Consider the following 24,912-nt stretch of genomic DNA (forward strand, 5'->3'; position numbering starts at 1 on the left):
AGTTATAAACTGACATCTGTCAACGCCGAGTTGTTGCAATGGCTTTGCAACATATATTCAAAACCGGTACTATGTTAATTCTTTTTTAGTAACCCTTAATAATATTTTTAGCAGACCGAATGTACACAAACTGAAATGAGAGACTATGCTTTGTCTACATATATATGTAGGCTTACCATACGTCCCGGTTTGACCGGGATCACCGGTTCCAGTTTCACAAAATTTCCGAGATGACCTTTTTTATTAGCTCTCACTTGCATCCCTCATTCCAACCTAGCACATCTCAGGATTTCCGAGATGACCTTTTTTATATTAGCCGTCCCAGATTAGAGTTTGATAATTATGGTAAGCTTATATATATAAATATATCATTAAGTACGATGGAGTCGAAATCAGAGTCGCGAAGTCGTAGCTAGCAAAAAGTATCGATTTTATTAAAATTGTCAGAGCAGTAAATTTTAAAAAGACTCCGCAGTACTGGTTTATATATATTTATATTGAAAATATCACATCCATCTTGAAAGCTTGATACGAAGATCTAAAATACAATACATAGTAAGATTAAAAATAATACAATTAAGAAAGAAAAAATAATAAATTATTTAAATTAAATGATACCAACCGGACTAGCTCCTTGTAGCTGTCATTAACTAGATCAGCTTACAATCTGCGTATTAAGGAGTCGGATGGCGATAATGAGCATCAGAAGGGGACGCAATTTTAATTTTCAGACATTCCAGACCTAAAACAGCAATTCCTTGAGAATAGTTTGCTTGTCAACAGTACCCATTAATAGTTAGAAGAAGTGCTTAGTGACATACAACTTTCTGCGAGAACTCGGAGAATTGATCTCAAGAACATCTTTTCAACTTTTTATTAAGATGAAGTATTTGGTTACTGGGGAATCTTAAATTATAGATTCCATCTTAAGAATTCTGTGAACCAAGGTGTCATTATATTGATTACACAAATAAAAGTAAAACACAATTCTTATCATAAAGCATCTTAAATGATTTTTGCAGGCGTTGTTTAAGTGTAAAGAGAACATCCACTTGCTCTTAAAAATGATTCTGGGATCTTTGGTGGTAGTTTCTCTAGACAGAATATTCTCACCAACATTGTAGGAATATTCCGATGGTGAATGTTATCAGGAAAATGACAATATGACATTTTTCGACACTAGGAGAGTAAACGGTTGACGGAAACCCATCTCCATAGAGAATCTAAATAAAAATAGTCCACAATAGATTGAATACATCCAAACAATTTGAAATCATTGGCATGCAGAAGAAAAACGATTTTGTAACTGGAATTAATAGATAACAACAAAAGCAGAGGGTGCCAGTTGAATGGACTCTTGGGAAAAAATTTTGTCAATGAAAATCATTAAAGCAAACGTCACCAATATTTATATTTTAATAAAAAAAAATGGGAAGTATTAACGAAATTCTTTCTATCAGGCAATTTTACTCCAGTCAAGAAGAAATTATAAAAATAAAAACGACATACAATTTGTTAAGAAACATTACAGCAGCAACAGCTTAAGTATTGATTATTATCGTTCAATGACAATATTTTTTCTTTGTTTGATAACTTTAATCATTTATTTAATTTTGTCCCATTTGTTGAAAAAATATGGATGTTATTTAACAGGGTATTATTTTAAGAGATATGGGAAGGTCAATCTTTGGATTTTTTCTTCGGAAAAAGATTTGTTAGAGATAGTTATTCATAAACAATTCGTTTTATTTATTTAGCTACTTATGGAACAATTATTTTATATATTGCTCATTTAAATTTTCCTCAAAAAATATTCTAGATTATAGTATTTTTATCTTAGTAGTAACACCTAAATCAGATATTCCCGTTAAATAATTTCATTGTTGCAGAACCAGATTTTGAAAATGATAAAGAAACTTTTGATTCCGTTGACTCAGTCGAATGTAAAGTTGAGGTAAACAAATGTTTCATATGACACTTTAAACACAGTGATCTTAAAAACCGTTTTTTTTTAGTTGGTAGATGCAAAATACAAATATGACAGCACTGAAGAAACATACAAAGATGTAGACGACATGTTCGAAACAGGTTAGAATTATTGAAGTTCATCAATTTACAAATACACCGTTATATGTATATTATTGATTGTCATATCATTTCAGAAATGCACGATGTAAAAGACATAATTAAAATAAATTCAAATGATGTGGATATTATATCTCAGCAAATTACAAACGTCAAGGTGGAAACACAAGTAATAGTTAAATAGATTTGATTATATTTTTTTAAATATTTACAATATATCTAACACATAAACATATAATTTTAGAAACAAAAAAGAGAAGAAAAGAAACCAAAGAAAACTCCAAAGGATTCTCGTAATTTTAAATGTAAGCAATGTGGAAAGGCATACAAATCTAAATTCATACTTAAAGCACATATAAAATCTCATAGTAATGTTCGTAACTATAAATGTGATATTTGTGGAAAATCATATAAAAATCAATCTGTACTTACACAACATAAGAAAATTCATGATGATACTCGTAATTTTGAATGTGACATATGTGGTAAAAAATTCAAAACTAAAAACAAACTTCCGACACATTTGCATTCTCACATTGACGCTTGTAATTTTGAATGTAAAATATGTGGAAAAGCATTTAAAATGAAAGGCCTACTTACAGCGCATATGAAAACCCATAGTGATGCTCGTAACTTTAAGTGTGAAAAATGTGGAAAATCATTCAAATTTAAATATATATTGAGAGTGCATATGATAACTCATAGCAATACTCGTGACTTTGAATGTCTCAATTGTGGAAAATCATTTAAAAATAAATCCATACTTTCCCGGCATAAAAAAATTCATAACGTCGCTCGTAATTTTGAATGTCAAAAATGTGGAAGAGCATTTAAAATGAAAAGCCAAATTTCAGAACATATGAAAACTCACAGCAACGCTCGAAACTTTGAATGTAAAGAATGTGGAAAAGCATTCAAAAACAAAAGCACACTATCCGTACATTTGAAAACTCATAGCGATGCTCGCAACTTTGAATGTGAGCAATGTGGAAAAGCATTTAAATTGAATTTCATGCTTCTGGTGCATATGCTAACTCATAGCAATGCTCGTAACTTTGAATGTGATGATTGTGGAAAATCATTTAAAAATAAATCTATGCTTTCGCGACATAAAAAAACTCATAACAATGCTCGTAACTTTGAATGTGGAATATGTGGAAAAGCTTACAAATTTAAATATAATCTTGTATATCATATAAAGACTCATGCTGAAACCGTTGACTTTGAATGTTACATATGCTATAAAGCATTTAAAAATAAAAACAAACTTTCAAAACATATACATACTCATACCGATGCTCATAACTTTGTATGTGAAATATGCGGAAAAGCATTTAAAATGAAAAGCTTACTCTTAGCTCATATGAAAACTCATAATAATGCTCGTGGCTTTGAATGTGATATATGTGGAAAAGCATTCAAACTTAAGTACATGCTTTCATTGCATATGATAACGCACAGGGATTCGTGTGACTATAAATGTGATAATTGTGGAAAATCATTTAAAAATTCATCCATACTTTCAAAGCATAAGAAAACTCATAACGTTTCTTGTAACTTTGAATGTCAAGAATGTGGAAAAGCGTTTAAAATGAAAAGCCTAATTGCGGCGCATATTAAAACTCATAGTGAATCTCGTAATTTTAAATGTTAAAAACGTGGAAAAGCATTTAAATCTAATAGCACACTCTCAGCGCATACTATAACTCATAGTGATGATCGTAAATTTGAATGTGAAAAATATGGAAAAACATACAGATATAAATGTAATCTTTCATATCATATTCTCACTCATGCAAAAGCTTATTACTGAATATAACAAATGTGGTAAAACGTATATTTAAATTTCTGTCATATTAGCACATACAGTGGTACCTCGGTATACTCCGCTTTGGAATAAGTCCAACTTTATATACGTCCTGTTTGGACGAGAAACATTTTGCTTGGTATAAGTCCTTCGTTTAGAATATGACCTGCGTGCGTGCTAAAACTTGTATTAGTTACTACACCGCGTGATACTCTTGTTTACCTCTCATGTGTATTAGTACGGCAGTTGCTACCATACAGTGAACGATTCGCGCAATAACTGTAAATTTTCACGTGATTTATTATTTTATTAATTTTTAGTAAATTCACTAACCATTATTTATTAATTTTTAGTAAATTCACTAACCGTGAGTTCTAAGAAAGTTAACAAGAGGAGCCAAGCAACGAAAAAAATGGTTAGGATCACCATGGAGGTGAAAAAAGAGATTGTTGAAAAGTATGAGAGTGGCATGCGTATCCAGGACTTGGTTGCAGCATACCGTACGTCGAGAACGACGATTTCTACGATTGTGAAAAACAAAGATGTTATTAAATCGGCTAATGTTGCGAAGGGGGTGAAATCGATTACAAAACTAAAATCAGGGATATTAGAGCATGTTGAAAAATTGCTTTTGATGGATAACAGAAAAACAGTATGCTGGCGATAGCGTCTCGAAGACAATTATTTGTTAAAGGGCAAAAATGATACATGCCGAGCCAAGAAAGTGAAGTGTTTAAAGCTTGCCATGGTTGGTTTGATAATTTTAAGAAGAGGACTGGTATTCACAGTATTGTAAGGCATGGAGAAGGAGCCAGTGCTGATAAAGATGCGGCCAATGATTTTGTTAAAGAGTTTAGGGAATTTTTGTAAACTGAGGGTTTTGTTCCCCAACAAGTTTTTAACTGTGATGAAACAGGCCTGTTTTGGAAGGAAATGCCTAACAGGACCTACAGAAGGCATTTCCAGGGCACAAACCAACGAAGGACAGGCTTACTCTCTTGTTCTGTGGAAATGCAAGTGGGGATTGCAAACTGAAACCTCTACTGATCTACCACTCTGAAACACCGAGGGCCTTTAAGAAACATAATGTGCAGAAAACTCAGTAACCTGTGATGTGGAGATCAAACGGCAAGGCTTGAGTAATCATAGAATATTTTAGCAATTGGTTTAATGTTGTGTTTGGGCCAAGTGTAAAAAGCTATTTAGAGGAGAAAAGCCTGCCTCTGAAGGCCTTCCTCATAATGGACAATGCTCCAGCTCACCCTCCAAGCTTGCAGGACTATATGCTGCCGGAGTTCAACTTCATCACTGTAAAGTTTCTACCCCTAATACGACTCCTCTTATTCAGCCCATGGACCGACAAGTCGTTTGTAATTTCAAGAAACTACACTTCCAAAGGTGCTTTGAAGTGACCTCTGAAACAGAATTAATCCTGAGAGTTTTGGAAAAGTCACTTTACTATCGCTCATTCCATAACTCTCATTGACAAAGCCTGGCAGGAAGTTTCCAACATAAGAATGAACTCTGCTTGGAGGAATTCGTGGCCAGAAGCAGTGACTGAAAGGGACTTTGAGGCTGTCTGTGCCTATAGTGGAGGATATTGTCTCTCTGGGCAGGTCAATAGAACTTGATTTGAATGAATTTGATGTGGAGGAGTACAGGGAAGAGCTGACCACTGAGGAGCTGCAGGAACTTGAGAAGGATGAGCACAAGACTAGGATTGATGCACTCTTTTCAGGCTCTGAGGAAGAAGAGATAAAGGAAGCTCCTACTCTATGAATCAAGGAAATCTTTACTATATGGATGGATGTCAAAAACTTTGCAGAGAAGTACCACCCCAACAAAGCCCAAACAAGTCGTAATAGCATTGTCTGGAATGACCAGACAATGTCACATTTTCGAAACATCCCGAGGAGAAGGCAAAAGCAAAGCTCTTTAGACAGATTTTTAGTAAAAGTCAAACCTGGTGAACCTCAACCAGGGTCAATTAGTGAAAAGAGACAGAAACAAGAAAAATCAACAGAATGCCATATTCCTGAAGTTTTATTGGAAGTGGACTCTCCTTCAAAATAATAACATCTCCTTCTCAGCACCATATTAGTAAGCACTTGACTCTTCTTACCAAGGTAAAGTGAGGTTTAATTTTCATTTATTTCACCCAAGTTATTTTTATTTATGTATTTTAATATTAACCAGTGTTTAAATTACGTGTTAAAAAACGCTTGGTATACGTCTTATTTGGTATAAGTCTATGGATCTGGAAAGGATTTAGGACGTATACCGAGGTACCACTGTATTCTTAAGCTTAAAACTGAATGTAAAAAATTAAGTAAGGCTTGTGAATGATGTTTTTTATTTCCTTTTAATGGATACTGTTATTTTATAATTAAATATATTTAATTAAATCAATCGTGTTATTCTTATCTATTTATTCATACACTGTGGTTGAGCGTGAGACTAAATTTGTCGCAATTACTTTATAAAAGCCTAATAAAAAATAATTGTTATAAGTATTTGCGATTTGCAGAACAAGTTTATTCGTTCAGCCGATGATTGGAATTTTAAACGGATTAAAGGCTAATTTTCAAATGGACCTAAACAAAAGACAGTAGGTGTCTACACAATTATTAAAAAGACCAATACAAATGCCTGTAGTCAGCGAATTGAAGAAGTACCCATATTACAAGTTCTCCACCATTACAAATCTCCACGAACAACGTGAAAAATAATCATTATGCAAAAGCACTCTTTTAGACATATATATGTAATAAACAACAACATGATCTGTGTCCGCTTTCAAATCGTCCCATTGGCTCGAGACTTGAGAGTAGGAAAAAGCCAAACACCTCCTCTATTTCAAAAAGAGTAAATTATTTTAATCTTCCATTGTAATATGACATGCATACTCCTAATGTATTACAATGGGGTAAATCAATTAGTACACAATTCAATACATACAAGTATTAAGACACCATACTTAAATAAAATTCTGAAAATCAGTAACATCTATTTTATTAATTATCATGTAAACTATTATTATAGATCACAATCAATAAAGCTTTGTAGCTAGAGCCGATTTTAATAGGTACACGCGAGAGTTCAGCTGAACTCCCACTAAATAAAGCTACGCCTAATATCAACCGAAATGACATAATAAAATTGAGAAAGCGACCATTTTTCACTTACTCATATGGTTCTATTTGTAAAATATAATTTAGCACATTGGTCACGCATATATAATTCTATCGACTTTCTAAAAAAATTGTAACCAACTACACTCGATAAACTTTGTACTTCACGATCGGATTTGCTTTAAATGACAACACCGACAAAGATTTAATTGCAATTTTTAACCAATGTTTAGGGAATAAATGCACGCACAACGATAAAAAACAAAGTTTTAAATTTTAACATATTTATATAGCGAAATTTACTTACTTATTTTCACATAATTTTTATTTTCTCTGACTTCACACCCTGCTCAAATATAATTATACTTAGACCAAATTGTCTTAGAGGTTATATTTTGCCATCCGTCAGCGCCGGTTACAATGGCGACGCCGCAGTTTATCAAAACCGGTATTATGTCTTATATTTTAGTAAAGAGGAGTTTATTAATTAAGACAAAAAAATATTTTTGGTTTTCTGTTCAGCTCCGAGTAATTATTTCTTAAATGTTTCTATTTGTATTAAAGATGAATTTTCTACCATATTTTAAAACATTCTGAAGTGGTCGATTTACGCTTCTATTCGTAGTTTTCGGAGTGCCGGTTGACGATTTGTGGTAGGACGTTTGTACAGCGAACTGTACAAAGTAGCCCTTGCGAAATCTTCCAGTTGAATCTTGACGCGTTTTGACGGTGATCCTTCGACAGTCGTCGATATTATTCCTCAAGCGCGTGTCCTGGAGATAGTTGCTCAGACAGGAGGCGAGGTGTAGATCCGAGTTCAAAGGAGTAGTCAAGTCGAGCGAAGATGAGATCCGAGGAGCGAGTTGTAGTCCAGTTGAGTGTTGTAGAGTCGGATGTCCAGAGTCAAATGATCAAGTAAACTTTTGGCACTGCCTCATGTTCCCGGTCGGGTGCGCAAAAGTATCCCCACTCCGCACGTTGCTTGCGGTGGCGGGAATGCGGCGTCATTGTACGGCGCCGCCTAGTTCGGGTGCAAGGCTCAGCGGCTTTGACTTTGACTGTGAGCGGGACTTCACTTTCGCGTATGCTGCGTCCCGGACGGTCGTCTCGAGATCGTCATAATTCTATATTTCTTCCATTGTATATAAGAAAACTATATTAATTGATACAAAAATATAATATATATAATTAATTATAGGTATAGTAATTAGAAATGTAAGTAAATAATATTTTATACGAATATATCTAACATCTAGCAATATTGCTGCGCATTAAAGTGGTTAAGCTAAAAATCTGAAATAATTAAAACGTGTGCTTCTGCTACTATAGTAATATGCAGCTTTGTGTTTTATTATTATATTTAAATAAAAATTGTTTTAAGGAGGGTTTTAATCGAGGTTCTAACAATAGTATGTGTCTTGCAACACAGTTACATATTACATTTTATGATTTTTAATAATTGTCCATACTTATTGTTCTTATCTTTAGAAGTAATAGATTCGCCAATTGATATTTATTTGAATATTAAACTTTAACTTTGCAGAACCTGCTATTCAAAATGATAAGGATACATTTATCTCCGTTGACACAATGAAATGTGAAATTAAGGTATATAAAATATTATATGTATAGTATAACACTATTGATTTAAATACTGTTTACTGTTAAACATTATTGATTTAAATACTGTTTTTATTTTAGGAAGAAGATGTGAAATATGATTGCGACACCAGTGAAGAAACATTTATCAATGATGTCGACGATATGTTCGAATATGGTTAGATTTATTTACATAATGTGTGACTATATTGACACTTTTAATTTATTTCAAATTTCGGCTACAATATAATTTCAGAAACACACGATGTTAAAGATGTTATACTTAAAATGAATACAAATAGTGTGGATATTTTATCTCAGCAAATTCCAAATGTGGAATTGGTAACGCAAGTAATACTTAAATAGATTTAAATATATATAAATTTAAATATTTACAACTGACCTAATGAATGAATATAACATTTTAGTGGCGAGAAGAAAATAATAAACTACATAAAAATATTACTAATGATGTTGATGTAAAATGTGGAAGAACATTAAATAAAAAACACTCACAAATTCATGCCGAGACGAACGACTTTATAAATGAAGAATGTGGTAAAGCATTAAAAAGTCAAAACTCACTTTATTCGCATCTTAAAACTCATAAAAAAACTCATAATGCTTCTCAATATTTTGAGTGCGAAAAATGTGGAATCATGTTCATATCAAAATTCTGCCTTATCATACATTTATCCACCCATAAGGATACTCGTAACTTTGAATGCGAGACATGTGGAAAAGCATTTAAAACTAAAAGCTCACTTTCCACGCATTTTATTACTCATACCGATACTCGTAACTTTCAATGCAAAACATGTGGAAAAGCATTTAAATATAAATGCGTACTTACAGATCATATTGAAACTCATAACAATACTCATAACTTTGATTGCAAAACATGTGGAAAAACATTTAAAACTAAACGTTCAATTTTAGCGCATACTAAAACTCATAGCGTTGTTCGTAACTTTGCTTGTGAACAATGTGAAAAAAGATTCAAATCTAAAAATGCACTTACCCAGCATATGCGCACTCATAAAAATGCTCTTAACTTTGGATGTCAGACAAGTGGTAAAGCATTCAAAACAAAAGGCTCACTTACAGCGCATATGGAAACTCATGGTGATGTCCGTAGCTTTAAATGTGATTATTGTGGAAAATCATTTAAAAAAAACAGCATTCTCTCAGGCCATAAAAAAACTCATACTGATACTCGTAATTTTAAATGTGAAAAATGTGGAAAAGCATTTAAAACTAAACCCACACTTTCATCCCATTTTAAAACTCATAATGATACTCGTAATTTTGAGTGTGATAAATGTGGAAAAACACACATATTTAAAAGAGACCTTATTGAGCATTTAAAAACGCATAACAATGCCCGTAATTTTGAATGCGAAAAATGTGGAAAAGCATTTAAAACTAAAAGCACACTTTCAGAGCATTTTCAAACTCATAGCAATACTCGTAATTTTGAATGCAAAACATGTGGGAAAACATTTAAAACCAAACGCAGACTTTCAGTGCACATTAAAACTCATAGCATTGCTCGGAACTTTAAATGTGAAAAATGTGAAAAAATGTTCAAAACTAAAGATGATCTATCAAACCACTTACAAATTCATGCTGAGATTAACAATTTTAAATGTGAACAATGCGGTAAAGCTTTAAAAACTAAAAGATCACTTTATTTGCATATTAAAACTCATAGTGATGTTTATTACTATGAATGTAATGATTGTGGAAAACTATTTAAATATAAAACCTTAATTTCACGACATGTGAAAACTCATACTAATTCTCGTAACTTTGAATGCGAATCATGTGGAAAAGCATTCAAAACTAAATTTACACTTTTATGCCACTTTAAAACTCATAACGGTGCTCGTAACTTTAAATGTGAGCAATGTGGAAAAGCATACAAATTTAAAATGGAACTTTCTCGGCATATGGATATTCATACTAATGCTCGCAATTTCGAATGTAATAAATGTGGCAAACTATTCCATGCTAAAAGCACAATTTTAACCCACTTTAAAACTCATACAAATTAAAATTGGAACTTTCCTGACATATGCACTCATACTAATGTCAAATAAGTGGCATAGCATTCAAAACTAAAATCACACTTTCAGTACATATTAAGACTCAGCGATGCTCATATCTATAAATGTGGAAAATAGGGGATTCAAATTTCAATGAATGAAATTGATCTCTCCAAATACTAAAACAATACAATTTACCTAAATTTGAGACTGAATTAGATATAATAAATTTGGAAATTGTTAGAAATATATTTATTTTCTATTTAAATTTTCGAATATTAATTTAATAATTTGTAGTAAAAAGGTGTTACATCAGAATCTATGTTTATAATAAGAGAAAAATAATATGTTATGTTGAGAAAAAATGGAATGCACAAACATTTTATCATTTATACAACATTCATTATTAATGATAATGCATGTATGTATGTATGTAATTCGTTGAAAATTCTGAAATTTGTTCTAATGTAAATTGTACTTATATATTTTTCAAATAAGATCAATAAAACACATTTTGTAATTACCTAAAAGATTATTTATTTATTATACTGTAATACTAATAATATAATATATGTAATCATTATAAAACATAAAAATTAAGTAGCATCGCTAATTTTTTTTTTATAATAGAATGAAAATAATATTAGCTTAAGTAATTCCATTCTATCAAAAGAAGAGGACAAAGAAAAATACATAAAGCTTCTATAGCAGTGGTGTGCGGCCCATATTTGCGGTAGATGCAGCGCATGCCTTGGGATTGTAATACGATTCTAAAAATTAAATATTTTTATCATTTATTCATTTTTTTAATTTACGTAATTATGAAATGCAAACGCTCAGAAAATCGGCCACACAACCTTTCCGTGTGAAGTCACAGCCGACTAAAGTGTGGGCGGGCGCAGTCGATACGCGTGCACCATGCTCATCGCGAGTGGAATTTGTCGCGCATACGCACTAGAACTTCAGCCGTCACACGCGCTCGTGTTTACGTGGTCAAAGTTAAGTGTTAGTGATCTTTTGTTTAATGAAAAGAAAATTTTTATCAATAGTCCAAAACCCACGTCCCATTTGAACATCCAATCAACAAGTAAAACTTTCAATAGTGAAGTATATGAAAAAATTAAGTGATGTGCTCATTTAGCAAAAATTATTTTGTTGACCATGTTTATTATTTTCTCAAGAGCTGAATGTCTGGAATAAATTTGGATATAATGATTTAAACAACGTAAGTCAAGATCGTAAAAGGCACGAATGCTCTCAACCTCACATATGCGCTACTATACAATTAAAAAGATTTTAGCAAAAATTTTGCCTCAGAAACTGTAATATCTTGATCCATTTCATTAAACTTCCATAAAACTTGCAAACAATTTCTGATAAAATAAATTTATTTAAATTGTATAAGTAAAATTATTTTTGAAATGATAATTTTGTCAACACCGTTTTAATGAAAATATTCTTAACATATTTTAGGTATTTAAATCGATAATTTATATTAAATTCTGTAGTGATTTAATTTTTAGTTGCTAGGAATCTGTGTGGTGCATCAACGGGTAGACTCAGGACCGTAGCGTAGCATATGCCCCCGGGTGCAAGATTCAGGGGGCGCCAAAATTAAGTTGGTAATAATTCAAACAATATATTTGATTTTACTAGGAATCACATGACATTATATGTAAATTGTGATAACCATAGTTAAAATTTGGCTGAAACACACTGGCCTAAATAAGATCCAGTGGTGGGCACTTTTTTCGGAACGGTTGAAAGCACAGGCGGGTTTTTTCTCATCCTGCTATTCGCTAGAAAGAATTAAAATAGCTTAACCACTGACATTAAAACCCTAGGTTATTTAGCGCTCCAGACAAAAACTAAATTTGCGCCCCCTCGCCCCTCCTATTAATACTTTAATAACTCATTACAATTGCTCAACAATATAATTCAAATTAAAGTAATCTAATATTATATTTGATATGATACTCTTTTTTGCGACTGTGGATATTTAAGAATTTGTAGTTTTTTGTTGCGATTTTTTACGCGTGAAATAAGAGTACACAGTAGGGTGTACCAAAAAAACTAATCTTCAAGGTGAAACTCACAATGAGAAATATCAAATGCTAAGTGAGAGTACAAAATAATCTATCAAAACGTTTGCGGATACTCAACAGCCTACGACATGGCGATGCTTTAGCGTGCAATCTATTCAACATTGTCTAGAAAAAGTAATCCGAGATGACAAACTGGATATAACCGGCAGTGTATATAATAAATCGATAAAATTTTCGCTTGCGATGATGACATAGATATAGTGACGAGATCAAAATAGGCACTAATAGCAGCCTTTAACGTAACTGAATCATCAGCCAGGAAAATGGGGTTAAAGATCAATGAAACGAAAACAAAATACATGTTGTTATGCCTAGTTTGAGGAGGCAGTATCCTGAAAATCACGAAATGAACGAGTACACTTTGAGTGTGACAGTGAGTTCATATATCTCGGAACCCTGTTAACAGCTACAAACGATGTCAGCAATGGGATCAAGAGACTAGTGTCAGAAAATAAATGCTATTTTAGCCTTATAAAACAAATAAAATCACGGACACTATATTGTATAAAAATATTGCTCTACAAAACGTTGATCAGATCAGTTCTGAAAGAAGAGTTCCGAAGGAAAGTGCTGCGCAGAATATATGGCACTATATACGAGAGCAACGAGTGGCGTATACCTAATGCTTGCACTACACTCTCTCGAAGTTTTCCGAACCGAAGTTACAACTGAAGTCGTCCGAGATCGCCGACTTCGAGTTTTATTATTTGGGTCCCAAATACATGGTTCCGACTGAAGTAGTTCTAAAAAACAGATCGATTGCTCCTGTGACCACACTGTACCGCCCGCCATACGTGCAAACCACGTGACGGAACCGAGTTACTCGTTCTATATCAGTATGCGAACCACCATGCCATTATCTCTTTCACTCTCGTCACTTAACACGCGAGAGAGCGAGAGGGGAAGTATCTCACCACTCGCGCTCGAAAGAGTAGCTCCGACTTCAGTTTCTTTGACTCGGAAAAAGTGCCGACAACGTTTGGAAGCGCTCGAAGCTGGCCAAGTCGTCTGAATTACCCCCACTTTACTTCCCGTTCTCGGTAACCTCAGACAACTTCCGAGAGATTTTAGAGCAGGCAGAACCGAATTCGACCGAAGTAACCCACTATATTCTCCGTCCTTGGCCAACCTTGGCCAACTTCCAAAGAGTATAGTGCAGGCCAAACGCATAGAAAATGTTGGTTTCTGAGCATGGCTATTACCAAAAACTGAATATGTTATAATTTTACTTTGATTATATAACATAAAAGCGTTGTATCTACTAGCCAATAAAAAAAATTAAGAAACTATAATTTTTCCAATTTTACACCTGCACAAAATTATTTATCCTTAGACCAAATTTTCCCAGTGGTAATATACTGACATCTGTCAACGACGGGTTGTCGCAATGGCGATGCCACAGTTTATTAAAACCGGTATTATGTCATATAAATTTAGACAAACATTCCACATCTAAAACAACATATGTACTACTGAACATATTAATGTTTTTAAAACATTTATTTCACTTTTATAAGCATACATTTAAATAAAATACATGGTACTACTTTCAAAACATTTTGATATTTACAATTGTGATAATTGAAATATTGTAAGACATGTGGCTCCGCTATTTACGTTTCATTTTTGTATCCAAAATAAAACATAAGTTGTTACATTCTTAGAAGAAAAATAGAGAAGATTATAAAATGTTTTTTAATACTAATCAGACTATATTAATCTAATTATCTGGAACTATTAAAATGTATGCCTTTGCTTCTAAGGCTATATGCAGATTGGTGTTTTATTATTATATTAAAATTTGAATGTTTTTATTGTGATCTCAAATATTCGATATTATTTCACGGATCACATTATCTGAATACCGAAACTAAGTTGAGTTATGTAGTGCATCTTCTGACAAAACGTATTCTCGATCATGTATTATGATTGGTTAATTAGAGAGTAATATAAAAAGTTATTCATCTACTCATCTGATTTTGTCCGGTTTATTGTTTAAACTAAACTAAAAGGATAAGGTTCTAACCCTGGTATGTGTTTCGTAACACAGTTACATGATATTGCATTTATACTCCTTTAAATTATTGTTGATATTTACTGTTCTTATCTTTTGTAGTTAGTGATGCGGCAATTAGATATTCATTTTCAATATTAAACTTACATATTAAGATATTAAACAGTTTTACTGAATAATATTAAACAATTTTACAGAACCTGATATTCAAAATAATAAAGATACATTTATTTCCGTTGAAACAATGAAATGTAAAGTTGAGGTAAATGAAATATTATATATTGTATAATACTTAAAACATTATTGATTTAGATGTTTTTATTTTAGGCAGTAGATGTAAAATGTGAATATGACAGCAATGAAGAAACATATATTAATGATGACGATGATATGTTCGAAAATGGTTTGATTTATTTACATAATGTATGAGTATACTGATACATTTTAATTTATTTCAAATATTGACTACCATCTGATTTCAGAAATACACGATGTTAAAGATGTTATACTTAAAATGAATACAAATGGTGTAGATATTTTATCTCAGAAAATTTCAAAAGTGGAATTGGCAACACAAGTAATAGTTGAATAGATTTAACTATATATAAATATTTGAATATTTACAACTAACTTAAATTAATATAAAATTTTAGTGGCGAAAAGAAGAAGAGAAGCTACATAATAATATTGATAATGATAATCGTAATTTTGAATGTATAAAATGTGGAAAAGCATTCAGATCTAAATTCATACTTTCAGCACATATGAAAACTCATAATGACACTCGAAACTTTGAATGTGAAATGTGTGGAAAGGCATTTAAAAATAAAAGCACAATTTCAGCGCATATTGTAACTCATAGCGATGCACGTAACTTTAAATGTGAAATATGTGGAAAAGCATTCAAATTTAAATACATTCTTTTAGTTCATATGATAACTCATAGTAATACTCGAGACTTTAAATGTGATTATTGTGGAAAATCATTCCAAAATAAATCTGTACTCACACGTCATAAGAAAACTCACAATGATACTCGTAACTTTGAATGTGAAAAATGTGGAAAAGCATACAAAAATAAAGACAATCTGTCACGTCATTTGCAAATTCATGTCGAGCTTAATGTGTTTGGATGTAAAAAATGTGGAAAAGCATTCAAAAATAAAGACAATCTATCACGACATTTGCAAATTCATGTCGAGGTTAATGAGCACGAATGTGAAATATGTGGAAAAGCGTTCAAAACTAAAAGTTCACTTTATTCACATATTAAAACGCATAATGATGCTCGTGACTTTGAATGTGATAATTGCGGAAAAACATTTAAAAATAACTTTGTACTTTCACGACATAAGAAAACTCATAACGATACTCGTAATTTTGCATGTGAAAAATGTGGAAAAGCATTCAAAACTAAAGATGATCTATCACGACACTCGCAAACTCATGCCAAGATTAATGACTTTGGATGTGAACTGTGCGGAAAAGCGTTAAAAACTAAAAACTCACTTTATTCTCATATTAAAACTCATAGTGATGTTTGCGACTTTAAATGTGATGATTGTGGAAAATTATTTAAAAATAAATTTTTACTTTCACGACATAAGAAAACTCACAATGATACTCGTAATTTTGAATGTGAAAAATGTGGAAAAGCATTCAAAACCAAAAGCACACTTTCAGCGCATTTAAAAACTCATAGTGAAACTCGTAACTTTGAATGTGAACAATGTGGAAAAGCATACAGATCCAAATTGGAAATTTCTCGACATATGCACACTCATTATAATGTTCGTAACTTTGAATGCGAAACATGTGGCAAAGCATTCAAAACTAAAACCACACTTTCATTGCATGTTAAAACTCAGCGATGCATGTGTCTATGAATGCGAAAAATGTGGGATTTATATCTCAATTAATACTTTCAACTCATTTATAAATTAAACATAGAATTAGTTTCCCCAAATATTAAAACAATAAATTTTACCAAAATTTGAAACAGGGTAAGATATATTAAATTTTAAAATAGTAAGAAATGTTTATTTTTTCTATTTAAATATACGAATATGAATTTAATAATTTGTAGTAAAAGGAAAAAATTATAAAAATATTAATAAATTGTTCAGAATATGTACAATATGTATCCTTGATTAAAACGACATTATTAGAAAAGGTTCACTTAAATGAAAAATTCAAGGTATCTTATATATAATTGTTCTATTATATTAGAATCTATTTAAAACTGGAAGGACGATAATAAATTATATTGAGGAAAAACAGCACACACACAAACATTTTATCATTGATTTATTTGAGTTCATTGTTATTGATTATTCAAGTATTAATTTTATATGTAATGAATTGGAAATTCTGAAACACATTAATGAAATAAAATGTAATATAAATTGTACTTCTAGATTTTTCATATAAGTTCGATAAAATACATTTTTCAATTACCCCAAAGATTATTTATTTATTAGACTGTAATACTTATAATATAATACACGCAGTCATTATAAACCATACAAATTAATTAAAGAAGGTTTGCCGAAACCTATATTGATAGCATCTAAAATTGATGGTTTTACTAAATCTAATCCCATTCAGTATGATACTTGGCATTAAGCAATTCTATTTGAAATGGTATATGCTAGTTTAATCATATGAAATTCACTTTGATTTAAATTATCCCTAATTGAAGAAGATTCCTGTTGCTTAAAGAAATCGGTGTCTTCGTTTGCTAATCCAGGATGAAATGTTAACATGTGTTTTTTGTAGAATGAATGTTTCATCGAATTATTTGAGAACATTCGATGACAATTGATGCATTTGGGGAGGAATAATCCATCACGTATGAGATTGGTAAATATATATTTTATAAAAGCATAATTATATTTTAAAATTAATAAAAAACAAGTTTTAATTAATAAGAAAAAAATAATCCAGACAAATTATAATTCATAATGTCAAACAAACCTGCTTTGGGCAGTTTTCTTTGGTTTCGTTCCAACAAGACTATCACTTTATAATAATGTAAAAGTAGAAGATTGGTAGCTAATTTAAAATTTTTAAAAAGTCACTATAAAAAATTGTGAGAGTATCGAATCCAAAGAAAGTTTGCTGTTAACTGATACATTAAAAATTCGTACTGCAATCGGCATTCTTTTTGTGAATTCATTTTTTAAGTACACATGTATGCCAGGGAGAAGCGATACATGCGCGTAAGAATATTCGTTATCTCGTTTATTCTTGTTGAAGCGGCAATGCTCATTTCAAGGTTTTTGTCTGTGTCACATCCGGCTATAAAGAAATATTTCGGCCCATTTCGCAGAAAAATATAAAAATACTATATATATATATATATAATATCACAGTAACTGTTTGTCATCTCCTATGATATGATTGTGTTAGTTCAGAATCTGCGTGTTTTGGATAAAAAGTGGAAGGTGTGAAGTTCACTACTTTAGGCTATACTGTATTCATTAAATACCCAGCAATTTTTAAATTTATCTTCTAGGATTTATTCAAGATCAGATGCGGGACAAGCCTACATATTACTAATTATGTAGATTGACGGAAATAAAGCGATTCAAAATCCTGTGTGTTTCCTCTAACCCTTCGTTGCTCGATATAACTGTCGTCCTGTGAGGTCGGCTTCACACGTGCCGGATGGATTCAAAGCTTTCACACGTGGCCGGTTTCTTCCCAACCCGACCTATACCCCGTCAACTGATGCCAGTCATTTAGGATTAACGGCTTCACATAAGTCCTTCCACGCATTTCGCGTTAGGATTTTATATTTTTATGTATTCTACTAAGATAATTAAAAGGGGTTATATTAATATAATTAAAATTTCGAGGTCTATTTCTTCCGCAATTGCCGAAACACTAGGAATATATTTAATAATTTTATTACAAGATACCACAAGCAGGCCGGTTTCACGCGTGCCGGATGGATTTGCCCGGCACCGGGTCGGCGCTGTGTAATAGGGGTGGTGTTGTATGGGCTAGTACTGACCATTTCAGACGTGCCGGACAAATCCATCCGGCGCCGGCCAGACGCTGCCCATACAACACCACCCCCACTACACGACGCCAGCCCGGGCAAATCCATCCGGCACGTATGAAACCGGCCTTATACATCATATTATACCGTTGACGTTTGTGAAGTGCGGACGCAGGAAAGAAAATTCAAGAAGAAGGGCGGGGACGCTATGTCAGCTTTTACCAGGGAAGGACGAAAGTTGGATAGTCAGTGGTCGTTTTTTAATATTTAAATTTCATTAAGATTCATAGTATTTCATTAAAAGGCATGTATTTTTCAAATGAACACAGGCCAAATTCAAAAGAGAACAAATGCCCCACCTGAACCCCCCCCCCCTTCCCAGATGACGTGCTTGTTTCGAATCTACGTCAAAACCAATAAAGTCGTACCGTCGTCGTCGCCGCAGTGAAAACCATCGGTTATTTGGCGTTCATATTAAGACTTTTTATAATAATATTACAACTTACAATAAGTGAGAATCGAATAAAGCATATCTAAACCGAATTGCAGTAGAAACGCTCGTTAACAAGCGTTTCCACTGTAACGGCTCCGTGAATTTTTGAATTCTGAGAAGAGTTGTTTTTTATGCTCTCCTATTGGTCAAAATACGGTTTGAATACACTTTGACCAATACTCTCATATCCTAAGTTTGCAGTAATATCGGTAAGATAGCTATCATATTTTTAAAACATAGCGTTATATCAAAATGCAGACAAACTATGGAGCAATATGCGAAATGCAAAGTCTGTCTGCACTTTTGTTTATTTATCACTGAGAGATCTTTAGTTTGTATTTTAGACTCGATCTAACGAATTTCTAAAACTATAATTAGTTTTAGAACTTTTATTAGGTAAGGTTTGAGTTAAAACAGCTTTGCAACTATCAAATTGCGTTTTATAGTCATATTACAACAACATATAATTACACTGGCGTCTATTAGTAATATTATATTTTCGCAAATAGAAATATATATCTACTAGGAAAAATATATTTTAACTTCATTAGTGAAAATATAACTACTAAGAAAATAATATTCACTGTAGCGCTTATACATCGCATATAAATAAACAATGTAAATGTATGTATTACTACATATGGATAAGTTGAAATCATTTAATTTTACTAGTACCTGCTAGATAAAATGCATTTTCTATTAAAAATATATGTCTACCGATGAAAATGTTTTCCGATATCATTTTACTGAGATGGCATATTAAAAAATAAATTTTTGGGGTAGGCTTGAGATAGGGTTCTCAATTGAATATTTGATTATTCAAATCATTTGCCCGTATTTTCAACTACATGAATATTTATAAATTATTCGTTTATAATATTGTGGGAGCCTAGATTTGTTATGGCCAAAACTTGGCGGCACTTAGGTAACACTGGCGTGACAGTTTCTCTCTCCACGGGCAATCTTCCGGGCATTCGAACGCGTTGTCTAGCGTCCGCTTTGTAAACATGTAAACAACTTCGCAATTAAATAAAACATTACTGCAGCGGCTCAATATGTGTCTAATTGCCACCCGTCACCATCCCGTCGCTAAACTATCTTAACTAAACATAATGTAATATCTAATTAACCCTTTGTAATATCAAAGTTCAGACAAACTATTGAGCAATATGCGAGATGCTTCTGTCTGTACTTCTTCTTCCGCTTATTTCTCCCTGTGAGATGAGTTGGCTTAGTTTGTATTTTGGACTAGACCTAATGAAAGTTCTAAAGCTATAATTAGTTTTAGAACTTTTATTAGGTCAAATTGGGTTTGGGTTTAAACAGGAAAAGGGCGTTTCGCAATTGTCAATTGAGTTTCATAGACACTTCAGAACAGCATATTAGCGCCTATCCGTTAAATTATATTTTCGCTAGTAGAAATATAATTTACTTATAAAAATGTATTTGGACATCATTAGTGAACATATAACTTCACTGAATAATATATATTCACTGTAACACTTATACATTGCACGTAAATAAATAATGATACTTATGTAAATGTATATTTATTACTACGTATGGAAAAGTAGAAATCATACGTATAATTGTATTAACAACTGCCAGATAAATTATGTTTTTACTGATAAAAATATATACCTACTGGTGAAAATGTATTCCGATATTATTTCGCTGAAGTGACGTATTTTAAAAAATATTTTCGGGATTAATTTGACTGTTTTTTTTAAATTTTCTTTGAGGTGTTATCCAAGAGTTTCTGGTTTAGAATAAGGGACTTCATTTTAGCTTTTTCCGGAGCAGGGGGCAAAAGTTGGCCAGTCATTGGTCGTTTTATTTAATATTTCGATTTTACTAAGATTCATAGTATTTCACCAAATGACATGCATTTTCTGGCCAAATTCAAGGGGGAGCAAATGCCCCAACCTCCCGCTCCCCCAAATGACATCCCTGGAAGAAGGGAAGAAGAATCTATGTTGCACGAGAATTAGAAATACGCAAAACACGTATTATTTACATACATAATCAACAATAAAATTAATTACTTTTTGAGCAAAACCAACTTTGTCAAACCTAATAGATCATAATACTGGTGAAAAAATATAATTAATGCAAGAAACAAATTGAACTATTTTACGAGAATAATTATATAACAACTGATAAAATATAATGATTAACATTAAAAAATTATTGTTGGAATCACGCGTAATGATTGCGACAAAAGAACTCATCAAATACTTGCTTAAAGTGTATAATATAATACTTACTAATTTATTTGTGTCCCATGATTTTTTATTTTTCCAGAATTTCCAGTTTGTTTCCGACTTGGAATAAACGAGTGAACTCTTACTAAAGGAAATTACGCACAGTTGTTTATTGGTGTCGGAACGTCGTTAATATACATTTTTCCAAAACCGGAACGCGTTCCGGTATGATTTGTTAAAAGATCTGTAATAAATTCTTAGAACTTAACTAAATATTCACCGACAGCACATGTTAAATAAAACAATTAGAGTAATCATCTCTGGATTTACATAAACTGAAATCTCATTAAATTCCCCAAAAGGGCATAGCGCTCGGGTACTTATTTTTTATAACTATACTACTGACTACACCGAATCAACCGACATTACTTAAAGACTATGTGATGTAGTACTACAGCGAGAACGCAGAGTTGCAATCTTTTTTTAAATATTGTCTTAAATTTTTTCAGTAAAATTAAGTCATTAATTAAAATTTAAAACATGTGGTAAAAATATTATTAAAAATCATACATTACTACTAATAAAAAGTAATTAGGTGATCTGATCGCATGCTCTTATCTCTCACTCATTCACACATAGCGAGTGAGAGATAAGTGATGTAAGACACACATAGGAGTAACAATGTTTTGGCAGTTTGTATTTTAAAATAAAATAATCTAATAAATAGTCATTAAACGGTTTAACTTTATTGCAGTACAATGGGAAATATAAATAAGAATTCATACATATAAATTGCAAAAATACAATCATTAATACCTTATTTGTCACATACAAAAATGCAGGCACACATATTATGCACTTTCATAATATGTTGAGAAAGAATTAGTTTAGTTGTAAAGGATTTATTACATTTCCAACATACAAAAACAGACACATTATTACGAATTTTTATATGCTTTGAAACACTCCATTTTTCTTTAAATGCTTTTCCACATTTTTCACAAGAATCGCCATGCACATTTTGTAAATGTAATGAGATAATCCTCTTAGTTTTGAACATTTTACCACATTTTTCACATTCAAAATCACGAGTGTCGGCATGAGTTTGCAAATGCGATTTAAGTCCCTTTTTAAACTTGAATGATTTTCCACATATTTCACATTCAAAGTTACGAGTTTCGGCATGAGTTTGAAAATGCGATCTAAGTCCTTTTTTAAACTTAAACGCTTTTCCACATTTCTCACATTTAAAATCCCGAACATTAGTATGAGTGTGCATATGTTGCGAAAGATCCAATTTAAATTTGTATGTTTTTCCACATTTTTCACATGCAAACTTGCGAGCTCCATCATGACTTTTCATATGTCGTGAAAGTATGGATTTATTCTTAAATAATTTTCCACAATTATCACATTCAATGTTACGAGTATTGCTATGAGTTATTTTATGTGCTAAAAGAATGCTTTTAGTTTTAAATGCTTTTCCACATGTTTCACATTCGAAGCCACGATTGTCGTAATGTGTGAACATATGCACTGTAAGTCCATTTTTATATTTAAATGCTCTTCCACATTTATCACAACCAAAGTCACGAGCATCGCTATGTGTTATCATATGGACTGAAAGTTTTCTTCCAGTTTTGAATGCTTTACCACATTTTTCACATTCAAAATTACGAACATCAATATGAGTGTTCATATGCCTTGAAAGTTCAAATTTAAATTTGTATGCATTTCCACACTTTCCACATGCAAAGTTACGAGCATCGTTATGAGTTTTAATATGTCGTGAAAGTATGGATCTTTTTTTAAAAGACTTTCCACATTTTTCACATTCAAAGTTATAAATACTAGCATGAGTTTGCTTATGGGCTGATATTCTACATTTAAATTTAAAAGATTTTCTACAATTATCACACTCAAACTTGCAAGCATTGCTTTGAAGTCTGTTTTTAAATTTGAGTGCTGTTCCACAGCTGTTGCATTTATATTTATAAGAGTCACAATGCATATCAACAGTACCATATTTAAAACTGTCACATTCTTCTTTATCTTGTTTCTAAAATTCAAAATTTTATTCCTTAGTTAAGTTGCAAATATTCAGACGTAAAGAATCGAAATTTAATAAATTATTACTTGCGTTATTTTCTCGTCATTAGATAAAGTATCCACACCAAATGTACTAATTTTACGTATTTTATCTTTAACATCGTGCATTTCTGAAAGCATATGATAATTCATATTTTAAATATATTTAAATAGTATATTTACATATGTATGTACAACGTATATGTATGCATATGCCTAACCTATTTCTAGCACATCGTCTACATTATCTATCTTTTCATTAACTGTTTCTTCACTGCTGTCATATTCGCATTTTACATCTTTCAACTAGAAAAAAAATGGTTATGTAAAATGTCACAGAAAATTTAATATAATATATATGAAAATCTATTTACCTCAACTTTGCATTTAATTGTGTCAACAGAATCAAATGTTTCTTTGTAGTTTTCAATATCGGGTTCTGTAAAGATAGAGTTCAATTTAAAAAAATGAATATTTTAATGTTTCTAGCTACAAAAGAACAACAAAAACTAAGAATAATGAGTTTAAAATAAATTCCACACAACAAAAAACAATACTTGTTATTCGTTTAGTACTAATATAAACATTATGTTTTGTTTCTAAAAATATATCTTTCAATATACAAAGAGTTCTATTAAGAAATTATTTTTGTTATGGTAACTGAAAATCAAAATAGAAGCATCTTACTATTACACTTCGTACACTAATGTGCACATTTCAAGTGAATATATGTGAAGTATTTTAAGAATGAAAATAATATAGTGTATTGACATAATACCGATTTTAAAAAACTGTGGGCACGCCATTTCAATAACTTGTCGTTGACAGATGTCAAAATTGCTGCCACTTAGTGAGATTGATTTTTGGTCCAAATAAAAAAATATTTTGTGCATAGTGTGACCATTTTTATACCGAAACCTAAATAGGCTTACTATAAATCCCAGTTTTACACCATCAGTTCCGGTTTTATCGGGACTCTCATTTTGGGATACTGATATGGGCAACCTAGCCCATATCAGTTTCCCGAAATTAACAAAAAGTTTTATAACTCTCACTAGCATCCATTCATTCAACGAACGCATCTCTTTTTTAGCTCTCAACAGCATTCTGCATTTCAACCTAACACATCTCATCATTTCAAAATTCAAAATTTTCCGAAATGACCTTTTCTTATAGCTGTCCCGTTTTAGAGTTTTATAAATATAATAATACATATACATGTTCTATCTACTATGCCTAGTAGATAACCTCAACATCGGTGGTCAAAACGTGGGCAAACAAGATGCGAGTAAGAAAAAGTGCGATACGCAAGCCCTCACATCTTAAAAAGAT

General features: G+C 31.9%; 3 protein-coding genes and 1 pseudogene across 7 annotated transcripts; 3 read left to right on the forward strand and 1 right to left on the reverse strand.

Annotated features, from left to right (window-relative positions):
• LOC148235156 (uncharacterized) lies at positions 1 to 6,301 on the forward strand. 4 transcript variants are annotated; one of them, XR_015809685.1, is made up of 6 exons: positions 1 to 66; positions 1,890 to 1,954; positions 2,016 to 2,088; positions 2,163 to 2,254; positions 2,330 to 4,173; positions 4,246 to 6,301. XR_015809685.1 is itself a non-coding variant. In XM_088186514.1 (6 exons), exons 3-6 carry the CDS (start codon positions 2,076 to 2,078, stop codon positions 4,557 to 4,559), a joined length of 1,824 nt encoding a protein of 607 aa, XP_088042640.1. In that variant the 5' UTR covers positions 1 to 73; positions 1,890 to 1,954; positions 2,016 to 2,075; the 3' UTR covers positions 4,560 to 6,301. The 4 variants fall into 4 exon arrangements, 3 of the variants coding, with proteins under 3 accessions (XP_088042640.1, XP_088042639.1, XP_088042641.1); XM_088186514.1 differs by having other exon boundaries at positions 1 to 73; positions 2,330 to 3,734; XM_088186513.1 differs by having other exon boundaries at positions 2,330 to 3,734.
• Positions 6,302 to 7,382: 1,081 nt separating this feature from the next.
• Positions 7,383 to 11,200, forward strand: LOC148235157 (uncharacterized). The gene is made up of 5 exons (XM_088186518.1): positions 7,383 to 7,471; positions 8,567 to 8,631; positions 8,725 to 8,800; positions 8,879 to 8,973; positions 9,051 to 11,200. Exons 1-5 carry the CDS (start codon positions 7,444 to 7,446, stop codon positions 10,677 to 10,679), a joined length of 1,893 nt encoding a protein of 630 aa, XP_088042644.1. The 5' UTR covers positions 7,383 to 7,443; the 3' UTR covers positions 10,680 to 11,200.
• Positions 11,201 to 15,945: 4,745 nt separating this feature from the next.
• LOC148235158 (uncharacterized) lies at positions 15,946 to 16,817 on the forward strand (annotated as a pseudogene).
• Positions 16,818 to 22,214: 5,397 nt separating this feature from the next.
• Positions 22,215 to 24,450, reverse strand: LOC148235159 (uncharacterized). 2 transcript variants are annotated; one of them, XM_088186520.1, is made up of 5 exons: positions 24,359 to 24,450; positions 23,955 to 24,019; positions 23,802 to 23,886; positions 23,629 to 23,711; positions 22,215 to 23,551 (listed from the first exon to the last, which is right to left on the reverse strand). In XM_088186520.1, exons 1-5 carry the CDS (start codon positions 24,384 to 24,386, stop codon positions 22,310 to 22,312), a joined length of 1,503 nt encoding a protein of 500 aa, XP_088042646.1. In that variant the 5' UTR covers positions 24,387 to 24,450; the 3' UTR covers positions 22,215 to 22,309. The 2 variants fall into 2 exon arrangements, with proteins under 2 accessions (XP_088042646.1, XP_088042648.1); XM_088186522.1 differs by lacking the exons at positions 23,955 to 24,019; positions 24,359 to 24,450 and having other exon boundaries at positions 23,633 to 23,711; positions 23,802 to 23,844.
• Positions 24,451 to 24,912: the final 462 nt, after the last annotated feature.

The sequence above is a fragment of the Plectrocnemia conspersa genome, unplaced genomic scaffold, assembly GCF_051122295.1.
Source record: "Plectrocnemia conspersa isolate PC_06_02 unplaced genomic scaffold, ASM5112229v1 ptg000005l, whole genome shotgun sequence".
Taxonomy (NCBI): Eukaryota; Metazoa; Arthropoda; class Insecta; order Trichoptera; family Polycentropodidae; genus Plectrocnemia; species Plectrocnemia conspersa.